The 17,946-nt window shown below is 42.2% G+C and overlaps 1 protein-coding gene across 7 annotated transcripts in view; it reads left to right on the top strand.

The window, feature by feature from the left end:
* SLC44A3 (solute carrier family 44 member 3) overlaps positions 1-17,946 on the top strand; it is a 92,737-nt gene that overhangs the window by 12,662 nt on the left and 62,129 nt on the right. For 6 of the 7 annotated variants that reach the window (XM_055404075.2, XM_055404078.2, XM_055404076.2 and 3 more), the window contains exons 6-8: positions 13,478-13,638; positions 15,451-15,540; positions 17,250-17,374. In XM_055404075.2, coding sequence (XP_055260050.2) covers positions 13,478-13,638; positions 15,451-15,540; positions 17,250-17,374 — 376 coding nt within the window. The remainder of the gene's footprint in view (positions 1-13,477; positions 13,639-15,450; positions 15,541-17,249; positions 17,375-17,946) is intronic. The other variant, XM_055404077.2, reaches the window with a different exon arrangement.

The following is a 17,946-nucleotide window of genomic DNA, read 5'->3' on the forward strand; positions in this document are numbered from 1 at the left end:
TCTTTGTGAAGAAAGCTAATCGCCCAAAAATTGATGCTTCTGAACTGTGGTGCTGGAGAAGACTCTTGAGAGTCCCTTGGACTGCAAGGAGATCCAACCAGTCCATTCTAAAGGAGATCAATCCTGGGTGTTCATTGGAAGGACTGAAATTCCATGTATAGGGTCATCTAAATACACAATCAGCTCTCTAGATAGCTCCCTGTGTATTTGAGTGGTTTTCCTAGTGGGGGAGGAAAAACAGAAGTGGGAAAGAAACCACTGTTTGTGACCAATAGACATATCCCCTGCCCCAGCTAATGACGTACTCATTAATGTGCATCTGGCTGGTCCACAACCTATGAGGGATGACCCACCCTTTACATGCCTCCCTCCATCACTCTCAGAACTAAGAAAGAATCAGCATAGGGGAATTAAACGCCTTAAAAGCACAATATTTAACAAACCATGTTGTCAAAATTAGGGTCTTATAGAGAATTGTGTCGGAGAAGGCAATGGCAAGCCACTCCAGTACTCTTGCCTAGAAAATCCCATGGATGGAGGAGCCTGGTAGGCTGCAGTCCATGGGGTCGCTACGAGTCAGACATGACTGAGCGACTTCACTTTCACTTTTCACTTTCACACATTGGAGAAGGAAATGGCAGCCCACTCCAGTGTTCTTGCCTGGAGAATCCCAGGGACGGGGGAGCCTGGTGGGCTTCCGTCTATGGGGTCACACAGAGTTGGACACGACTGAAGTGACGCAGCAGCAGCAGCAGAGAATTGTGTTTGGGGAAAAACAAATAAAATGACATGAAATCTTTATCTGATCTTATTTTTTGAAAACACTAAATAAAAGTTCAGAAAGCATTTTCTTTCAAAACAATTCAGATTCTTTAGTGTTAAGACTGTTTAGTAATAGAAAAGAAAAAGAAATTCAAGATTTAAACATTGGAAAGCAGGAGTTAAAATTACTACTTTGTATGTGGTAAGATATACATAATACTTTATATGCCCTACGGTCCCAAGGGTTGCAAAGAGTCAGATGTGACTTAGCAACTGAACAACAATGTGGTAAGAAAATTAATTGAAAAACAACAAATGATAAGAAAACTAAGGTAGCAGGGAACAAGATTAATATACTGAAATCTGTAGCATTCATATGTTTTTTGAAAAGACTGCTTTTATCGCAGCAAGAAAAAGTATATACAAAAAAATGCCTAGAAATTAACAAGAATGTGTAAGAACCACAGGATGAAAGCTTAATATGCTTCTGAGGTACAAAGTAATCTCCAACAAATAGGAAGATAGAATGTCTTCTTGATGGTATGACTCAACATGATAAAAATGTTACTTCCCTCTACAGTATTTAAGATGTCATTTCTAAGTTGAAAAATATAGGTTTATCATGATTAAAATAAATATAATAGGATTTTTTTCAGTAGCTAGATAAGCTGATTTGAATGTCTGAAAGGAAAAAAATTCTCTTAAATGACCATGAAAAATCTGAAGACAACAGTGAAGGAAAACCAGTCCTTCCAGTTTTTAAAACATGATGTTTACCAATTGAAATACTGTGGTACTAGTTCATATGTAGAAAGATCAGTGAAAGATATTGTATAATCCAGGAATAGGAATTCTTACAAGAATTTAGTACATGATTAAAAAATGGCGTCTCAAATCAGTGACAGAAACTTGGACTATTTGACAAGTGTTGTTGGGACAGCTGTGTAGGAGTCCAGAGGGAAAAACTGGATATATACCTCATGGCTTATATGGATAAATTCCAAATGGATTAAAGATCTTAACTTACAAAGTGAAATCAGGAAGTACTAGAAGACAGGGGAGAATGCTCTTATAACCTGGAAGCAAAGAAGGCTTCTCACTATGACTTAAAATTCAGGAGACATAAAACTAAAAAAAATCAGTAAATTTGGCTACATTAAAAGGAAACATTTCTGCATAACAAAATAGTAGAAGCAAAATTAACAGGCAGATAAGTTACAATTCATATAAAAAAAGATTGACCTCTAATTTATGAAAGGTCTTACTAATCAACATTTAAAACACCAGTATCACAATATAACACTGAAATGAGAATATGAATAGATGCTTCAAAGAAAAGCACAGTGTTTTTTAAAGATACTAAAAAAGACTGAACCTCCCTTATGAGAGGGGAAATTCCATTTAAGACTCTGATGTTTTCACATCATAGGCTGGGTTCAGTTCAGTTGCTCGGTTGTGTCTGACTCTTTGCGACACCATGGACTGCTGCACACAAGGCTTAGACTGGCAACATGTTTTAAAAAAATAAAAAGCACCTTTTGCAAAAGGGTAGGGAAATAGGCACTTTTATACAATGCTGAGGCAGGACTCTAAGGAGGGTAATTCATCAGTATTCATCAGCCATTAATGTATAATACATGCATTCATTAATTTGCATGGAAAAGATCATGGCATCTGGTCCTATTACTTCATAGGAAATAGATGGGGAAACAGTGGAAACAGTGTCAGACTTTATTTTTTTGGGCTCCAAAATCACTGCGGATGCTGATTGCAGCCAGGAAATTAAAAGACGCTTACTCCTTGGAAGGAAAGTTATGACCAACCTAGATAGCATATTAAAAAGCAGAGACATTACTTTGCCAACCAAGGTCCATCTAGTCAAGGCTATGGTTTTTACCGTGGTCATGTATGGATGTGAGAGTTGGACTGTGAAGAAAGCTGATCGCTGAAGAATTGATGCTTTTGAACTGCGGTGCTGGAGAAGACTCTTGAGAGTCCCTTGGACTGCAGGGAGATCCAACCAGTCCATTCTAAAGGAGATCAATCCTGGGTGTTCATTGGAAGGACTGATGCTAAGGCTAAAACTCCAATACTTTGGCCAACTCATACGACAAGTTGACTCACTGGAAAAGACTCTGATGCTGGGAGGGATTGGGAGCAGGAGGAGAAGGGGACGACAGAGAATGAGATGGCTGGATGGCATCACCGACTCTGTGGACATGAGTTTGAGTGAACTCCGGGAGTTGGTGATGGACAGGGAGGCCTGGCGTGCTGTGACTCATGGGGTTGCAAAGAGTCGAACACGACTGAACTGAACTGATGGTTGATTTACAATATTGTGTTAGTTTAAGGTGTACAGCATAGTGATTTAGTTATTTTTTTCTGATTATAGCTTATTACAAAATATTGAAAATAATTACCTGTATAATATAGTAAATTTTTGTTGCTTATCTATTTTATGTAGAGTAGTTTTTATATGTTAATCCCATACTCCCTCCTCTTCTTCCCTTTGGTAGCCACAAGTTTGTTTTCTATGTCTGTGAGTCTGTTTCTGTTTTGTATATAGATTCACCTGCATTACTTTTTAGATTCTGCATTATAAATGATATAATATTTGTTTTTATCTGCCTGGCTTACTTCACTAAATATAATGTTCTCTGCATCTTTCTGTGTTGCTGCAAATGGGAATATTTCATTCTTTCTCATGACTGAATAATATTCCATTATATGTATATACAGCATTATCCATTCGTCTATTGATGGACATGGGTTGCTTCCATGACTTGGTTATTATAAATAGTGCTGTTATGAACATCGGTGTGCCTCTATCTTTTTAAATTAAGAGTTTCCATTTTTTTCTGGCATGTACCCAGGAGTGGTATTGCTAGATCATATGATAGCACTGTTTCTAGTTTTTTAAAGGAATCTCCATACTGTTTTCTCTAGTGGCTGCACCAATTTATATTTCCACCAATGGTTTACAAAGTGCTGTAAAAGGAACATAAGTGCTCCCCTAGTGGGTGCTTATGTATCAACGAGTATAATATCCTCTTGTATTGATCCGTTTTTCGTCATTTACTGCTCTTCTTTATCTTCCTCTATGGCCTTTGTTTGAAAGTCTGTTTTGTCTGAGTATTGCTGCCTCTGCCTTCTTCTTGTTTTCATTCGCATTAATGTTTCCATACCCTCACTTTCAGTGTGTGTGTGCCTTTTGCCCTGAAGTGAATCTCTTGTTGGCAGCATATTGTAGATTCTTGTTTCTTTTCTCCAATCTACCATGCTGTGTCTTTTGATTGGAGCATTTGGCCCACTGACATTTAAAGTAATAATTGATAAGTATGTACTTATTGCCATTTTTAAAAATCTGTTTCAAGTTCCTATAATTTTATGTTTATTATTTTAAAATATTTATTTATTTTTTTGGCTATACGGGGTCTCAGTTGTAGAATGCAGAATCTTTGAACTTTGTTGCAGCATATGGAATCTTTTAGTTTCAGCATGTGAAATCTAGTTCCCTGACCAGGGATTGAACCCAGGCCCCCTGCATTGGGAGTGCAGTTTTAGCCATTGGACCAACAGGGAAGTTTCCTTACTGCCATTTTAATCTTTGTTTTCTAGTTGTTTTGTAGTTCTCCTTTGCTTATTTCTTCTTTTTATTTTTCCTCTTGTGATTTGATGACTTTCTGTTGTAGTATGTTTGATTTCCTTTCCTTTTGGTTTTTGTGAATATAGTCTATATTTTTGATTTATGGTTACTATGAAATTCAAGCATATTAACTCACGACTGTATCTACTCATTTTAAACTAGCAATCATTAAAGGTCAAACACATTGTGAAAGATTTACATTTTTATACTCCCTTCCCTCACATTTTGTTTTCTTGATGTTGTATTTTATATCTTCATGCTTATCGTTTTACTATTGTGCTTTGCTTAGTTGTTTAGTTATGTCCGACTCTTTGCAACCCTATGGACTGTAGCCTGCCAGGTTCCTCTGTCCATGGGAATTCTCCAGGCAAGAATATTGGTTACCATGCCCTCCTCTAGGGGATCTTCCCGACTTAGGAATCGAACCAAGGTCTCCTGCACTGCAGGCAGATTCTTTATCAGCTAAGCTGTCAGGGAAGCCCTCTTTTACTATTTAATGTAGTTATAATTTTTTTACAATATTTTTATTATTGTTTAGTCTATGTGCTGGCTTATTTAAGTGTTCTTCAATCCTTTTATGATTTGCCTTTCCTATTATGATTTTCCCTTTCCTATAGATTCTTACTACCTTTCTATTTAGAGAAGACTCTTCAATATTTCTTTTAGGGTAGGTTTAGTATTGCTGAATTCTTTTTGCTTTTGCCTGTCTGGGAAATTCTTAATCTCTCCTTCTGTTCTAAATGATAATCATGTTGGATAGAGCATCCTAGGTTGCAGGTTTTTCCCTTTTAGGACTTTGAATTTATCTTGCCACTCCCTTCTGGCCTGCCAAGTTTCTGTAGCTATCAACTGATAGCTTAAAGGAGATTCCCTTGTAACTGACTCTTTGTTTTTCTCTCACTACCTTTGGAACCCTCTTTATCTTTAATATTTGCCGTCTTAATTATGAGATGTCTTGGTGTGAATATGCATGGGTTCTTATTGTTTGGGGCCCTCTGTGCTTCCTATACCTGAATATATGTTCCCTTCTTTAGGTTTGGGAATTTTTCAGCCATAATTTCTTCAAATACATTTTCAACAACCCACCACCTTCTCCTTCTGGAATGTCTGTTATGTGTAGGTTGGCACATTTCACATTATCCCATAGGTATCGTATGTTGCTTTCATTTGTCATTTGCATGTCCACCTGCTGTTCTAACTGGATGATTGCCATCATGCTATCTTCCAGATCACTTATTCATTCTTCTAGAACATTTATTCTGCTGTTAATTACCTCTAGGTTGGTTTTTATCTTGGCAGTTGAATTGTCCTTTTTTTAATCAGTTCATCTTTATAGTTTCTAATCCCTTGTTACAGTGATCTCTGTTTCTGTCAATAGTCTTTCTTAATTCAGTTAGCAATTTTATTGCCACCTTTTTGAACTTGGGGTCTAGTGGCTTAGAAAGGCCTGTTTCATTATTCATTATTTGTTCTTTTGGGGGATTTCTCTTGTTCATTTAATTGGGAGTAGTTCCTCTGCCTTTTTATTCTATTTAACTTTCTTTTTCTTTATAAATTTAGGAGAAACAATGATCTACTATGGTCTTAAAGAGAAGTTTTTATGTGGGGGCATATGTGCGTAGCCTCTACATGTCCAATGTCTTTGGTGTAAGTTGCAGCTGTCAGTATGGCTGCCAGTCAGGTCTTTCCTGAGAGTTTGCCGGTCATTTTGCCCTTCATGGGGAGGGTTGTTTCTAGAACCTGTGCAGGATATGAGGTGGGGCTTCCCTTTTGCTCTGTGGGTGTTGTCACTCTGTTAGGAGCCGCGTCAGCTCCTCAGTTGTTGAATTAGAAACCCTAAAGGTCAGAATCAGTGAGGCTTTATTGCCCTTGAGCGTGTGCCCCTACCCCTATGGAGGCGATTGCTGAAGCAAGTGAGGCCTCTGTGGTCACAGAGGACCTCTGGGTCCCCACGGCCCTGCTTGGAAGCAGCCCGAGATCACATCCCGTTTTCTGTTGTGTTCATCCCAGATCTAATGCAAGGCTGTGGCGTGGAGTAGGCTGGGGCTAGGGGTTGGATGTTGCGGCTGCGCAAATTTATGTGGCTCTGCACCCCCCACCAGGATCTATGCTGCCTTTGTGCCAGTCTTCTCCAGGACCTGTCTGCCCCAGAGCTAGGGCGAGGCTGTGGTGTGTTGTGGGCGAAGCTGAGGAGCTCTCACTGGGAGAGGACTTGCTACTTCTGAATGCACTGACAGTGGCCATTGCTGCTCCACCCAGACCACATTCCAGGCCCTCTGGACTGTTTCTGTGAAGCTAGATGAGTCCCAGGGCCTGTCTGCCCAGCCCTTAGCCTCTATGCACTTTTGTGGCACCTCCCTGTGCTTACCATGCCAATGGCCGATGTGGTTCCACTCGGCCCATGCATGACTAGACAGTGTACTGAGTGCCTTCACCTGGATCATACCCCAGGTGCCCTGGTCTGTTTCTGCACAATTGAACTGAATCGGTGCCCTGATCTCGCACCAGGCTATGGTGTGGAGTGAGCAGGGCCAGGGTGTTTGCCCCTTCTGATTAAGTGCGGCGAGGTGGCAGCCACCAGTGCATGGCTCTCTCCGCCCCGATTGTCAGCAAGCCAGCATGCACACACTCTGTGCAAGTGGAATCTAGGCTTCTCTAGTCCTTCTGTCTGTCTCTGCAGATTTTCTAGCAGTCAAGGGGGCTAGTCTCCTCTGCACAGGAGCCCAGGATGTGGATGCCCAGATTGTGGCTTGACAGCTTGCTTCTCAGGGGCACAGGTCCCAATGCGTTGCCTTTTTGTCCAGGCCGGTTACATGGAACCACTTTTTCTTGCAGGTTTGGTTGTATAGGAGTTCTTCTGCTGGTTTCCAGTTAGTTTTCTAAGAGAATTGTTCCACATGTAGATGTATTTTTGATGTGTTTGTGGGGGGTGCGATGAGTTCCACATTCTCTTGATCCCCCTCCCTATGTCTCACAGGGGACCTTCTGGCCATTTTGAAGCTACATGTTGTGGCTGATTATAAGATGGCCTAGGATCAGTGATTCTCCAGTAGCAATGAACATACCCAATGTCCAGAGCTTGGTTTCTAAGTACTGTTCTCCAAAGAGTCTGATTTTACGGCTTGAATGAGGGAAATAACAGATAAGCCTGGCATCATCTTGTCACATTAGAAAGTAAGGAAGTGCTCAAGGGGAAAAAAGGGGATACCTCCCAGTGGACAAAGATGGAACAATGGGAGCAACAGACGAAATAACAATCATACTGGATTATAACCCAAAGAACATATATCCATGAGTCCATACTTACATAAATAAGCGACTAAGTGCTAAAGGGGAGGAAAGGGATAAATCTTTACCGAGGGATCTCTGATAACGTGTGTTGATATTCCTCCTCCAGGACGTGGAAGTTAATTTCCTTCCTCTTGAGAGCAGGCTGCACTTAGTGACTCACTTCTAAGGACAGAGTGTAGAAAGAGAAAAAATACTCGCATTCCAGTGGAGACACCTGGCAGGGCCCAGCCACCTTAACCAAGTGATCGCGGTCAAATTCAGCAGTGAAGTCAGGCTGCTGCCATGTCCCCAGCGTGGTCCTCTGAGCGTACCTCCCCTTGGTGGCGCTCTTCACCTAAACCCGCTCAGTTCAGTTCAGTCCAGTCACTCAGTCATGTCTGTTTGCGACCCCATGGACTGCAGCACGCCAGGCCTCCCTGTCCATCACCAACTCCCAGAGTTAACTCAAACTCATGTTCATTGAGTTGGTGATGCCATACAACCATCTTATCCTCTGCCATCCCCTTCTCCTCCCACCTTCAATCCCTCCCAGCATCAGGGTCCTTTCAAATGAGTCAGCTCTTCACGTCAGGTGGCCAAAGTATTGGAGTTTCAGCTTCAGTGTATCCAATGAATATTCAAGACTGATTTCCTTTAGGCTAGACTGGTTGGATCTCCTTACAGTCCAAGGGACTCTCAAGAGTCTTCTCCAACACCACAGTTCAAAAGCATCAATTCTTCGGCACTCAGCTTTCTTTATAGTCCAACTCTCACATCCATACATGACTACTGGAAAAACCATAACCTTGACTAGATGGACCTTTGTTGGCAAAATAATGTCTCTGCTTTTTAATATGCTGTTTAGGTTGGTCAAAACTTTCCTTCCAAGGAGTAAGCATCTTTTAATTTCCTGGCTGCAGTCACCATCTGCAGTGATTTTGGAGCCCCAAAATATAAAGTCAGCCACTGTTTCCATTTTTTCCCCATCTATTTGCCATGAAGTGATGGCACCAGATGCCATGATCTTAGTTTTCTGAATGTTGAGCTTTAAGCCAACTTTTTCACTCTCGTCTTTCACTTTCATCAAGAGGCTCTTTAGTTCTTTGCTTTCTGCCACAAGGGTGGTGTCATCTGCATATCTGAGGCTACTGATATTTCTCCTGGAAATCTTGATTCCAGCTTGTGCTTCTTCCAGCCCAGTGTTTCTCATGATGTACTCTGAAAGTAAGTTAAATAAGCAGGGTGACAACATACAGCCTTGATATACTCCGTTCCCAATTTGAAACCAGTCTGTTGTTCCATGTCCAGTTCTGACTGTTGCTTCCTGACCTACATACAGATTTCTCAGGAGGCAGGTCAGGTGGTCTCTAAGAATTTTCCACAGTTTATAGTGATCCACACAATCAAAGGCTTTGGCATAGTCAGTAAATCAGAAATAGATGTTTTTCTGGAACTCTTCTTGCTTTTTCGATGATCCAGCGGATGTTGGCAATTTCATCTCTGGTTCCTCTGCCTTTTCTAAAACCAGCTTGAACATCTAGAGGTTCATGATTCACATACTGTTGAAGCCTGGCTTGGAGAATTTTGAGCATGACTTTACTATCATGAGATGAGTGCAATTGTGCGGTAGTTTGAGCTTTCTTTGGCATTACCTTTCTTTGGGACTGAAATAAAAACTGACCTTTTCCAGTCCTGTGGCCACTGCTGAGTTTTCCATATTTGCTGGCATACTGAGTACAGCACTTTCACAACATCATCTTTTAGGATTTTAAATAGCTGAACTGGAATTCCATCACTTCCTCTAGCTTTGTTCATAGTGATGCTTTCTAAGGCCCACTTGACTTCACATTCCAGGATGTCTGGCTCTAGGTGAGTGATCACACCATCGTGATTATCTGGATTGTGAATATCTTTTTTTGTATACTTCTGTATATTCTTGCTACCTCTTCTTAATATCTTCTGTTAGGTCCATACCGTTTCTGTCCTTTATTGAGCCCATCTTTGTATGAAATGTTCCCTTGGTATCTCTAATTTTCTTGAAGGGATTTCTAGTCTTTCCCATTCTATTGTTTTCCTCTGTTTCTTTGCACTGGTCACTGAGGAAGGCTTTCTTATCTCTCCTTACTATTCTTTGAAACTCTGCATTCAGATGCTTATATCTTTCCTTTTCTCCTTTGCTTTTCACTTCTCTTCTTTTCACAGCTACTTGTAAGACCTCCTCAGACAGCCATTTTGCTTTTTTGCATTTCTTTTTCTTGGGGATGGTTTTAATCCCTGTCTCCTGTACAATGTCACGAACCTCCGTCCATAGTTCATTAGGCACTCTGTCTATCAGATCTAGTCCCTTAAATCTTTTTCTCACTTCCTCTGTACAATCATAACAGATTTGATTTAGGTTATACCTGAATGATCTAGTGGTTTTCCCTACTTTCTTCAATTTAAGTCTGAATTTGGCAAAAAGGAGTTCATGATCTGAGCCACAGTCAGCTCCTAGTCTTGTTTTTGCTGACTGTTTAGAGCTTCTCCATCTTTGGCTGCAAAGAATATAATCAATCTGATTTCGGTGTTGACCATCTGGTGATGTCCATGTGTAGAGTCTTCTCTTGTGTTGTTGGAAGAGGGAGTTTGCTCTGACCAGTGTGTTCTCTTGTAAAAACTATTAGCCTTTGCCCTGCTTCATTCTGTACTCCAGGACCAAATTTGCCTGTTACTCCAGGTGTTTCTTGACTTCCTACTTTTGCATTCCAGTCCCCTATAATGAAAAGGACGTCTTTTTTGGCTGTTAGCTCTAGAAGGTCTTGTAGGTCTTCATAGAACCGTTCAACTTCAGCTTCAGTATTACTGGTTGGGGCATAGACTTGGATTACTGTGATATTGAATAGTTTGCCTTGGAAATGAACAGAGATCATTCTGTCATTTTTGAGATTGCATCCAAGTACTTTATTTCGGACTCTCTTGTTGACTATGATGGCTACTCCATTTCTTCTAAGGGATTCTTGCCCACAATAGTAGATATAATGGTCATCTGAATTAAATTCACCCATTCCAGTCCATCTTGATTCACTGATTCCTAGAATGTTGATGTTCACTCTTGTCATCTCCTGTTTGACCACTTCCAACTTACCTTGATTCATGGACCTAACATTCCAGGTTCCTATGCAATATTGCTCTTTACAACATCAGACCTTGCTTCCATCACTGGTCACATCCACAACTGGGTGTTGTTTTTGCTTTGACTCTGTCTCTTTATTCTTTCTGGAGTTATTTCTCCACTGATCTCCAGTAGCATATTGGGCACCTACCGACTTGGGGAGTTCATCTTTCAGTGTCCTATCTTTTTGCATTTTCATACTGTTCATGGGGTTCTCAAGGCAAGAATGCTGAGGGGGTTTGCCATTCCCTTCTCCAGTGAATCACATTTTGTCAGAACTCTCCACCACGACCTGTCCGTCTTGGGTGGCCCTACACAGCGTGGCTCTTAGTCATTGAGTTAGACAAGGCTGTGGTCCACGTGATTAGATTGGTTAGTTTTCTGTGCTTGTGGTTTTCAGTGTTTCTGCCCTCTAACGGAGAAGGATGGAGAAGGAAATGGCAACCCACTCCAGTACTCTTGCCTGGAAAATCCCATGAGGCTTATGGAAGCTTCCTGATGGGAGAGCCTGACTGAGGGGGAAACTGGGTCTTGTTCTGATGGGCGGGGCCATGCTTAGTAAATCATTAATCCAATTTTCTGTTGATGGATGGAGCTGTGTTCCTCCCTGCTATTTACCTGGGGCCAATCTATGGTGGAAGTAATGAAGATAATGGCGACCTCCTTCAAAAGACCCCAGGCATGTACTGCTACACTCAGTGCTCCCAACCCTGCAGCAGGCCACCACCCTAAACCTGTAACTGCAGTCTAATCTTGACAGGACATGAGGGTCGTTCTGCAGCTTGCAGGACATTTTATAAAATACCTGACCATGAATCTTCAAAAGTGTCAAGGTAATGAGAACTAGGGAAAAACTAAGAAATTGTCCCAGACTGAGGGAGACACAACAAATAAATGCAGTGTGGTCTGCTGGAACAGAAAAAGGAATTGGTGGAAACTGGCTATTTCCAAAAGTGGCTGTGGTTTAGTGAATAATGCAGTACCAGTGTTGACTTCTTAGTTTTCACAAATGTACTCTGGTTATGTCAGATGTTAATATAAGGTGGAGGTGAGGGAAGGTATGTGGGAACTCTCTGTACCTTCTTTGTGATTCTTCAGTAATGCTAAAGATGTTCCAGAATGAAAGTTTCTATTTTAAAATGCTTTACTGTTCTCCAGCCTCTAACACTCTTATAATGTGTTGTCATTGTTTAGTCACTGAGTCGTGTCCAACTCTTTTGCGACCCCATGGACTGTAGCTTGCCAGGCTCCACTGGCCATGGAATTCTTCAGCCAAGAATACTGGAGTTGGTTGCCATTTCCTTCTCCAGGAGATTTTCCTGACCCAGGGATCAAACCTGAGTCCCCTGCCTTGGCAGGCAGATTCTTTACCACCGAGCGACCAGGAAAGCCCCTTGTAAAGTGTAGGTGAAAGATTTATGAGAGTAACAGTTTTTTTCCTACCTCTTTTTTTGAAAAGCCCAGCTTGGTGGGATCTGGTATCTCATTTGGGGATATAATTTTTACTATTTTTGACGCTAAGCAGCAGACTGCTATTTAAATTTCCTATTATGTTCATATATGCTAACAAATATCTCTATGGTGATATACGAGAAACCAAAATCTGATGGCCTGTGGACAAATGTACTTCATTGGCTCAAGGAGAAGAAAGAGCAGTTTCTTACGGTTTATTCTGATGTTCTTTTGGAATCTGAGCCATGTGAATGAATCACATCTGTAAAATTTTTAATTTAAAAAAATGGCTTGGTTGTATTACTCTTGAATCAATATTTGATGACTCAGGAACAGTTTCTATACTGTTGTGCCCCCTGAGAAAGATCCTTCTGTATGTTCTATGTTGAGAATCATTGGGTGTTTCGAAGCCTTTTTTCCTTCATGATACTATAATGTCATTTCCTTTTGGATTCCCTATGCTTAATCTTCACACATTTCACAAAATATTTCATAACTGCCTAATACTTTAGCAATTTGTCAGATAATTAGGCACTTCATGGGTCGGGATTATTTCTACTCTTTGAAGCCCACAGAAGGAAAGAAGAGCAGGATGCTGTGAAGGTGTTTGTGGCTACATTAAATTCATTAGGAGGAACATTCCTGGGCATTTTTCCATTTCAGGAAGGGCTCCAAAAGAGGTCAGCTTTCTCATCCACCTAAGACAGGTACCAACCACAGTTTCACTCATACATTTATCACTCATTTCTAAAGCACTCACTCTGTTCATAACAAAACTCTCAAGCTTTATATGTCTTCATAAAGAGGATAGAAATAAAACTTGTTGTTTCATTAATACACCTTCTGACTGAGCCAGTCTTTAGCTCTAACAGTTCCCTAAAGAAATGTGATTCTTGTGTTGGAGTTGGAAGTTGTTATCCAGGAAGGCCGAAGGTATGAGACTCAGAAATGTCACTCCCCAAGTTTAGGTTTTGGGTGTCTGTGGGTCGCTATAATCAGTTTCCCACCCAGGCATTAGCTAAACACTGTGACAGCACAGATGCTTGGCTTTGTAAGGTGTACATTGCAAACAGGACTTTAATCTTCTTTTTATCACTTTAGATCTTGTAGATTTTGGTTGCTGAGAATTTTAAATAGGTATCTTTTTTAAGATAAATGAAATCAACTTATTTGCCACTTATTCTTTTTTTTTTTAGCAAGTCTTTTCCCTTGTTTAATCGATGCATCCCTCAAACTCCTGAGTGTTATTCTCTGTTTGCGTCTGTTCTGATCAATGATGTGGACTCCCTCCATCGAATTCTAAGTGGAATCATGTCAGGAAGAGACACAGTCCTCGGCCTCTGTATCCTCGCCTTTGGTAATTTTCATTAATTTTTCTTCAGTGACTATTTATACCAAAATTTCTAGCACTTATGTGTGCTGTACAATAAAAATTAGCCTCTTGACCTAAATATTGAAACTTCACTTCATATATTTTCTTTGTAGATATTGTCAATGTTTCAAGTTCAAGTGGGGGAGGGGTAGTAAGACTGGGAAAAGGCCCGCTGATCCTGCCTAGAGGCTTCACTAGGTGGGGGTTGCCTTAAACATTGACGATGTTCCAGGGTCTGCTCCTCAGCTCTGCCTGAGGATGGATGTGCAGAGCAGATGTCTGTTTGTGAAAGTGCCAGAAATGCATGTCCAGCAAGTGTGGACATTCTGTAGTGCCTCTTCCTGCAGGCAAGCCAGACCAGAGCCTACTGAGTAGGGGAAGGAGGTGTGTCCACCATGTTGGCGTCAGAGGGCACTGAGCCGATGGATCCAGTTCCTCCTAGGAACAGGCTTGCAGGCAGGTCAAGGCCTTGAGCCGGATCCTGCCTTTTCCGGGTCTTCCTGGAAGCAGCCACTTACCCACTCCTGATGGCCTAACTTCCCTTTTGCTGTTTTAGCTTGCTGAGTCCTTTTGTGAGTCAGCTGTCTCTTTGCGTGCACTTAAGCTCTCTGTTGCTCTAGGCAATAGCAGTGGCCTGTTGTTCACCCCCGTCATTCACAATGGCTGCCTCCCAACCATGGAAGGTTGAAAGAAGCTCTTTGATCATCCGTTAACATCATGTTTCCAGTTTATAAACTGAGGTTTCCATAATTTCATTACCCAAAGGTTACTAATTCCTGAATGCTTGGGGATGCTTAACTAGCCACCATTATGTAACGTCCAGGCTCCAGGCTTCTCACGACCCACATGCAGCAGGCGTTGTGCTTATTGTTAACTCTTTAAACCTCATCAGCATCCTATCACCATTTGTATGAGAGGAAACTGAGGCCTAGAGAGGTCTGAGGCTTGACCAAGGTTACACATCTAGTGGAGGTGGCAGAACTGGGACTCAGCCCAGATCTGTCTGATTTCAAACCCATGATCTTAATCACTACACTGAAATACCTGTATGTAATCTTGAATTCTGGTTCAGAAAAAAAGTAAAATAGTATCTATAAATTCACTGAAGTTCCCTGGTGACTCTGATGCAATACAGGAGACCCAGGTTTGATCCCTGGGTCAGGAGGATCCCCTGGAGAAGTATTCTTGCCCAGGAAATCCCATGGACTGAGGAGCCTGGTGGGCTACAGTCCATAGGTCACAGAGTCAGACAGGACTGAGTGGCTAACACTTTCACTTTCAATAAACTCATAGGCTTAAAAACCCCCAAAGTAGAAACGGATATGCAAATTTTTATACATATATCTTATCATATAATTATAATCTTAAATTTTTCATTTTTAAAGGCATTCATCTTTCATATTCAGTGAGGATATCTGAGAACACAAAATTAGAGCTTTTAAGTTATGAAATCAGAAGAGTTTAATAAAAAAAATTTTATATGTTTCATTTGGGCTTAAAAGAAAAAAAAGTTTAGGATATTTGGGAATAATACCTGCTTTGAAAACATTTTTATAACTCAGGAAGCATGCTAGCACTGTTAGGACGTGGCTTACTGTCAGACTGAACTTGTACACGCTTCAGAAGGGGGCCCGGGTGTGTCTTGTTTTTCTGTCTGATCGCTGTCCAGGATATTCCGAGATCGAAGAAAGTCCTCAGCCTTCACTCTTTCAGAAGGTTTAGTCATTCCAGCCCCATTGTTATCACCTTCATGCCTTGATTGTTGTTAGAATTTATATGTTTTGCTTAATTTTCTAGCCTTGTCCTTGGCCATGATGTTCACCTTCCGCTTCATCACCACCCTTCTGGTTCACATTTTCATTGCACTGATTGTTTTGGGGTTGTTGTGTAAGTATTTCCACTTGATTGGTTTCTTCTTGATTAAATGAAAACCCTTTCTGTTACATGTAGAACTTAAAAGCTGGCATTTTTGAGCTACATGGGATCTTAGAGAAGCTCTTGTCCAGCTCCCTCTTTTTATATAAGAGGGAACACAGGCCCAAAGAGGACAGGGAGGACTGCAGGATTGCTTCTGTCTCACGGCTAATAGCAAAGTTCCTGCCTGGCCCGGCATCTCTTCTGCACTCTCAGATGAGCCAGCCCGGTGAGTGGTACTGGTTTCATCCATTAAAAGGCAATTCTAGTGCCTGTTGGAAGCCCTTTAAAGAATTGTTTCTGAATTTTCATATCCCCCATTGGCACGTAGGGGCCCATGTTGCCCCGCAAAGGCTCAGGCCAGTCTGAAGAGGCACAGCCCTTGAGCTGGGCAGGGTACCAGAGACATGTCCCGTGCCCACTGTTTTCCTTTTCAGTGCTGGATCCTGGGTCCATCCAGGAGTTGTCAGGGAAGAAGATCCGAGGGACAGGGGCAGGCAGGAAGATCAAGGCAGCAGTATAGGATCCTGGTATAGGATATTTTAATTTTTAATAATTGGTATGACCAAATAAATACTTGGCATGACCATAGTATTTCATCTTCTGAACAATCAGTTCTGTCTTCAGCACCTCCCAGCCCTGCAGCTCACAGGTGCCCGGCGTCCCCATGCTGGAGGACATGCAGGACGGCTTGTGAGGGATGCCCTTCCCCACCTACAAATGGTAAAGACGCCCTCCCTGAAGCCACTGTGGATGTGGTGCAGGTGTCACCAAGTCCCTAAATGCAGAGCATCTGTGATGTTGGGACATCTGCCCAGTTTTGTAGATGTCAAGCCAATATCCATATAGTCAAAGGTATGGTTATTTCAGTACAGATGTGAGAGTTGAGCCATAAAGAAGGCTGAGTGCCAAAGAATTGATGTTTTTGAATTATGATGCTGGAGAAGACTCTTGAAAGTCCCTTGGACAGCAAGGAGATCAAACCAATCAGTCCTAAAGGAAATCCACTCTGACTATTCTTTTTAAGGACCGATGCTGAAATTGAAACTCAATATTTTGGCCACCTGATGTGACGAGCCAACTCATTGGGAAAAGACCCTGATGCTGGGAAAGATTGAAGGCAAAAGGAGAAGAGGGCAATAGAGGATGAGATGTTTAGATAGCATCACAGACTCAGTGGACATGAATTTGAGCAAACTCCTTTAACATAGTGGAAGCCAGAGGAATCTGGCATGCTGCAGTTAGTGGGGTCGCAAAGAGTTGGACACGACTTGGCAATGGAACAACAGCAAGACCGATATCCAGGCTCCTCTGGAGTTGTCACCTGCAGAGCTGGTTTGGAAATTTTAGCCTTTGGACTCTAATGTTGTTCCTCTTACCATCCTGTCCGTACAGTTTCCTCCATGCTCACAACCAGCCCCACCTGTGGGCTAGGCTCACAGGACACACCTGTGTTTTGGAGTCACCTTCCTACATCTCCCAGAGATACACAGCCGCCCTAGGCCTGGCAGCTCCTCGGTGGGCTGCCATGGCCCTGCCTAGCTGCTTCAGAGGGTTGGTCATTGCCTGTAAAGCCCAAGGGATTTGGGACCCACTGCCTGAGCAGGGCCACCCAGTGTCAGGGGACAGGGTGGTTACCGCATGGCATGTGTGCTGAGTTCCACTGCTGTTTTGCTTTCCAGTTGTCTGCGGTGTCTTATGGTGGCTCTACTATGACTATACCAATGACCTCAGCATAGAACTGGACACAGAAAGGGAAAATATGAAGTGTCTGCTGGGATTTGCTATTGTATCTACAGTAATCACGGTAAGAAGCACTCTTCCAGCAGTAGATCAGGTAGCCTGCCAGAACTCTGAAGTCCAAACAGTTGCATTTTAACCCAAAACAATGAGCATTTGTTTTTCTTTCACTGCAGAAGGTGCATGCCTAGTAACGCAGTGAGTGTGCATACACGTTTAGTACCTTCACGTTTCACCTGAGATGCCTGTGGAGGAGTGCACTGCAGCCTCAAAAAGTGAAAAAACAATCTTGCCTCTTTCCAAGTCATTTCTGCCATCTCAGAAGTTGACCCGTTACCCTTGCGATAGTAAGACTGCTTTCACCCCCAGGCAGCTGTAGGGTGAACCCTACAGCGTGGAGAGGGAGGCAGACTTGTAACGGTTCCTATCTGCTGGTTTGAGAAGAGCCCCCCCACCTCCTCCAGCCAGTGGATGCTTTGCCTCCAAAGGGCTTTGCTCCCAAAGGCATGACAGCTCCCACTGCCCTTGAACACAGAGAACCCTTTGTCTCCAAACCTGCCGGCCACTAAGTTCATTTGATTTGCAGAGAACCTGCTGCCTCCCCAGTGAATCCCCTGGCTGAGAGCAGGCAAACATAGA

The sequence above is a fragment of the Moschus berezovskii genome, chromosome 4, assembly GCF_049115385.1.
Source record: "Moschus berezovskii isolate FMDL1 chromosome 4, NW_MosBer_1.0, whole genome shotgun sequence".
Classification (NCBI taxonomy): Eukaryota; Metazoa; Chordata; class Mammalia; order Artiodactyla; family Moschidae; genus Moschus; species Moschus berezovskii.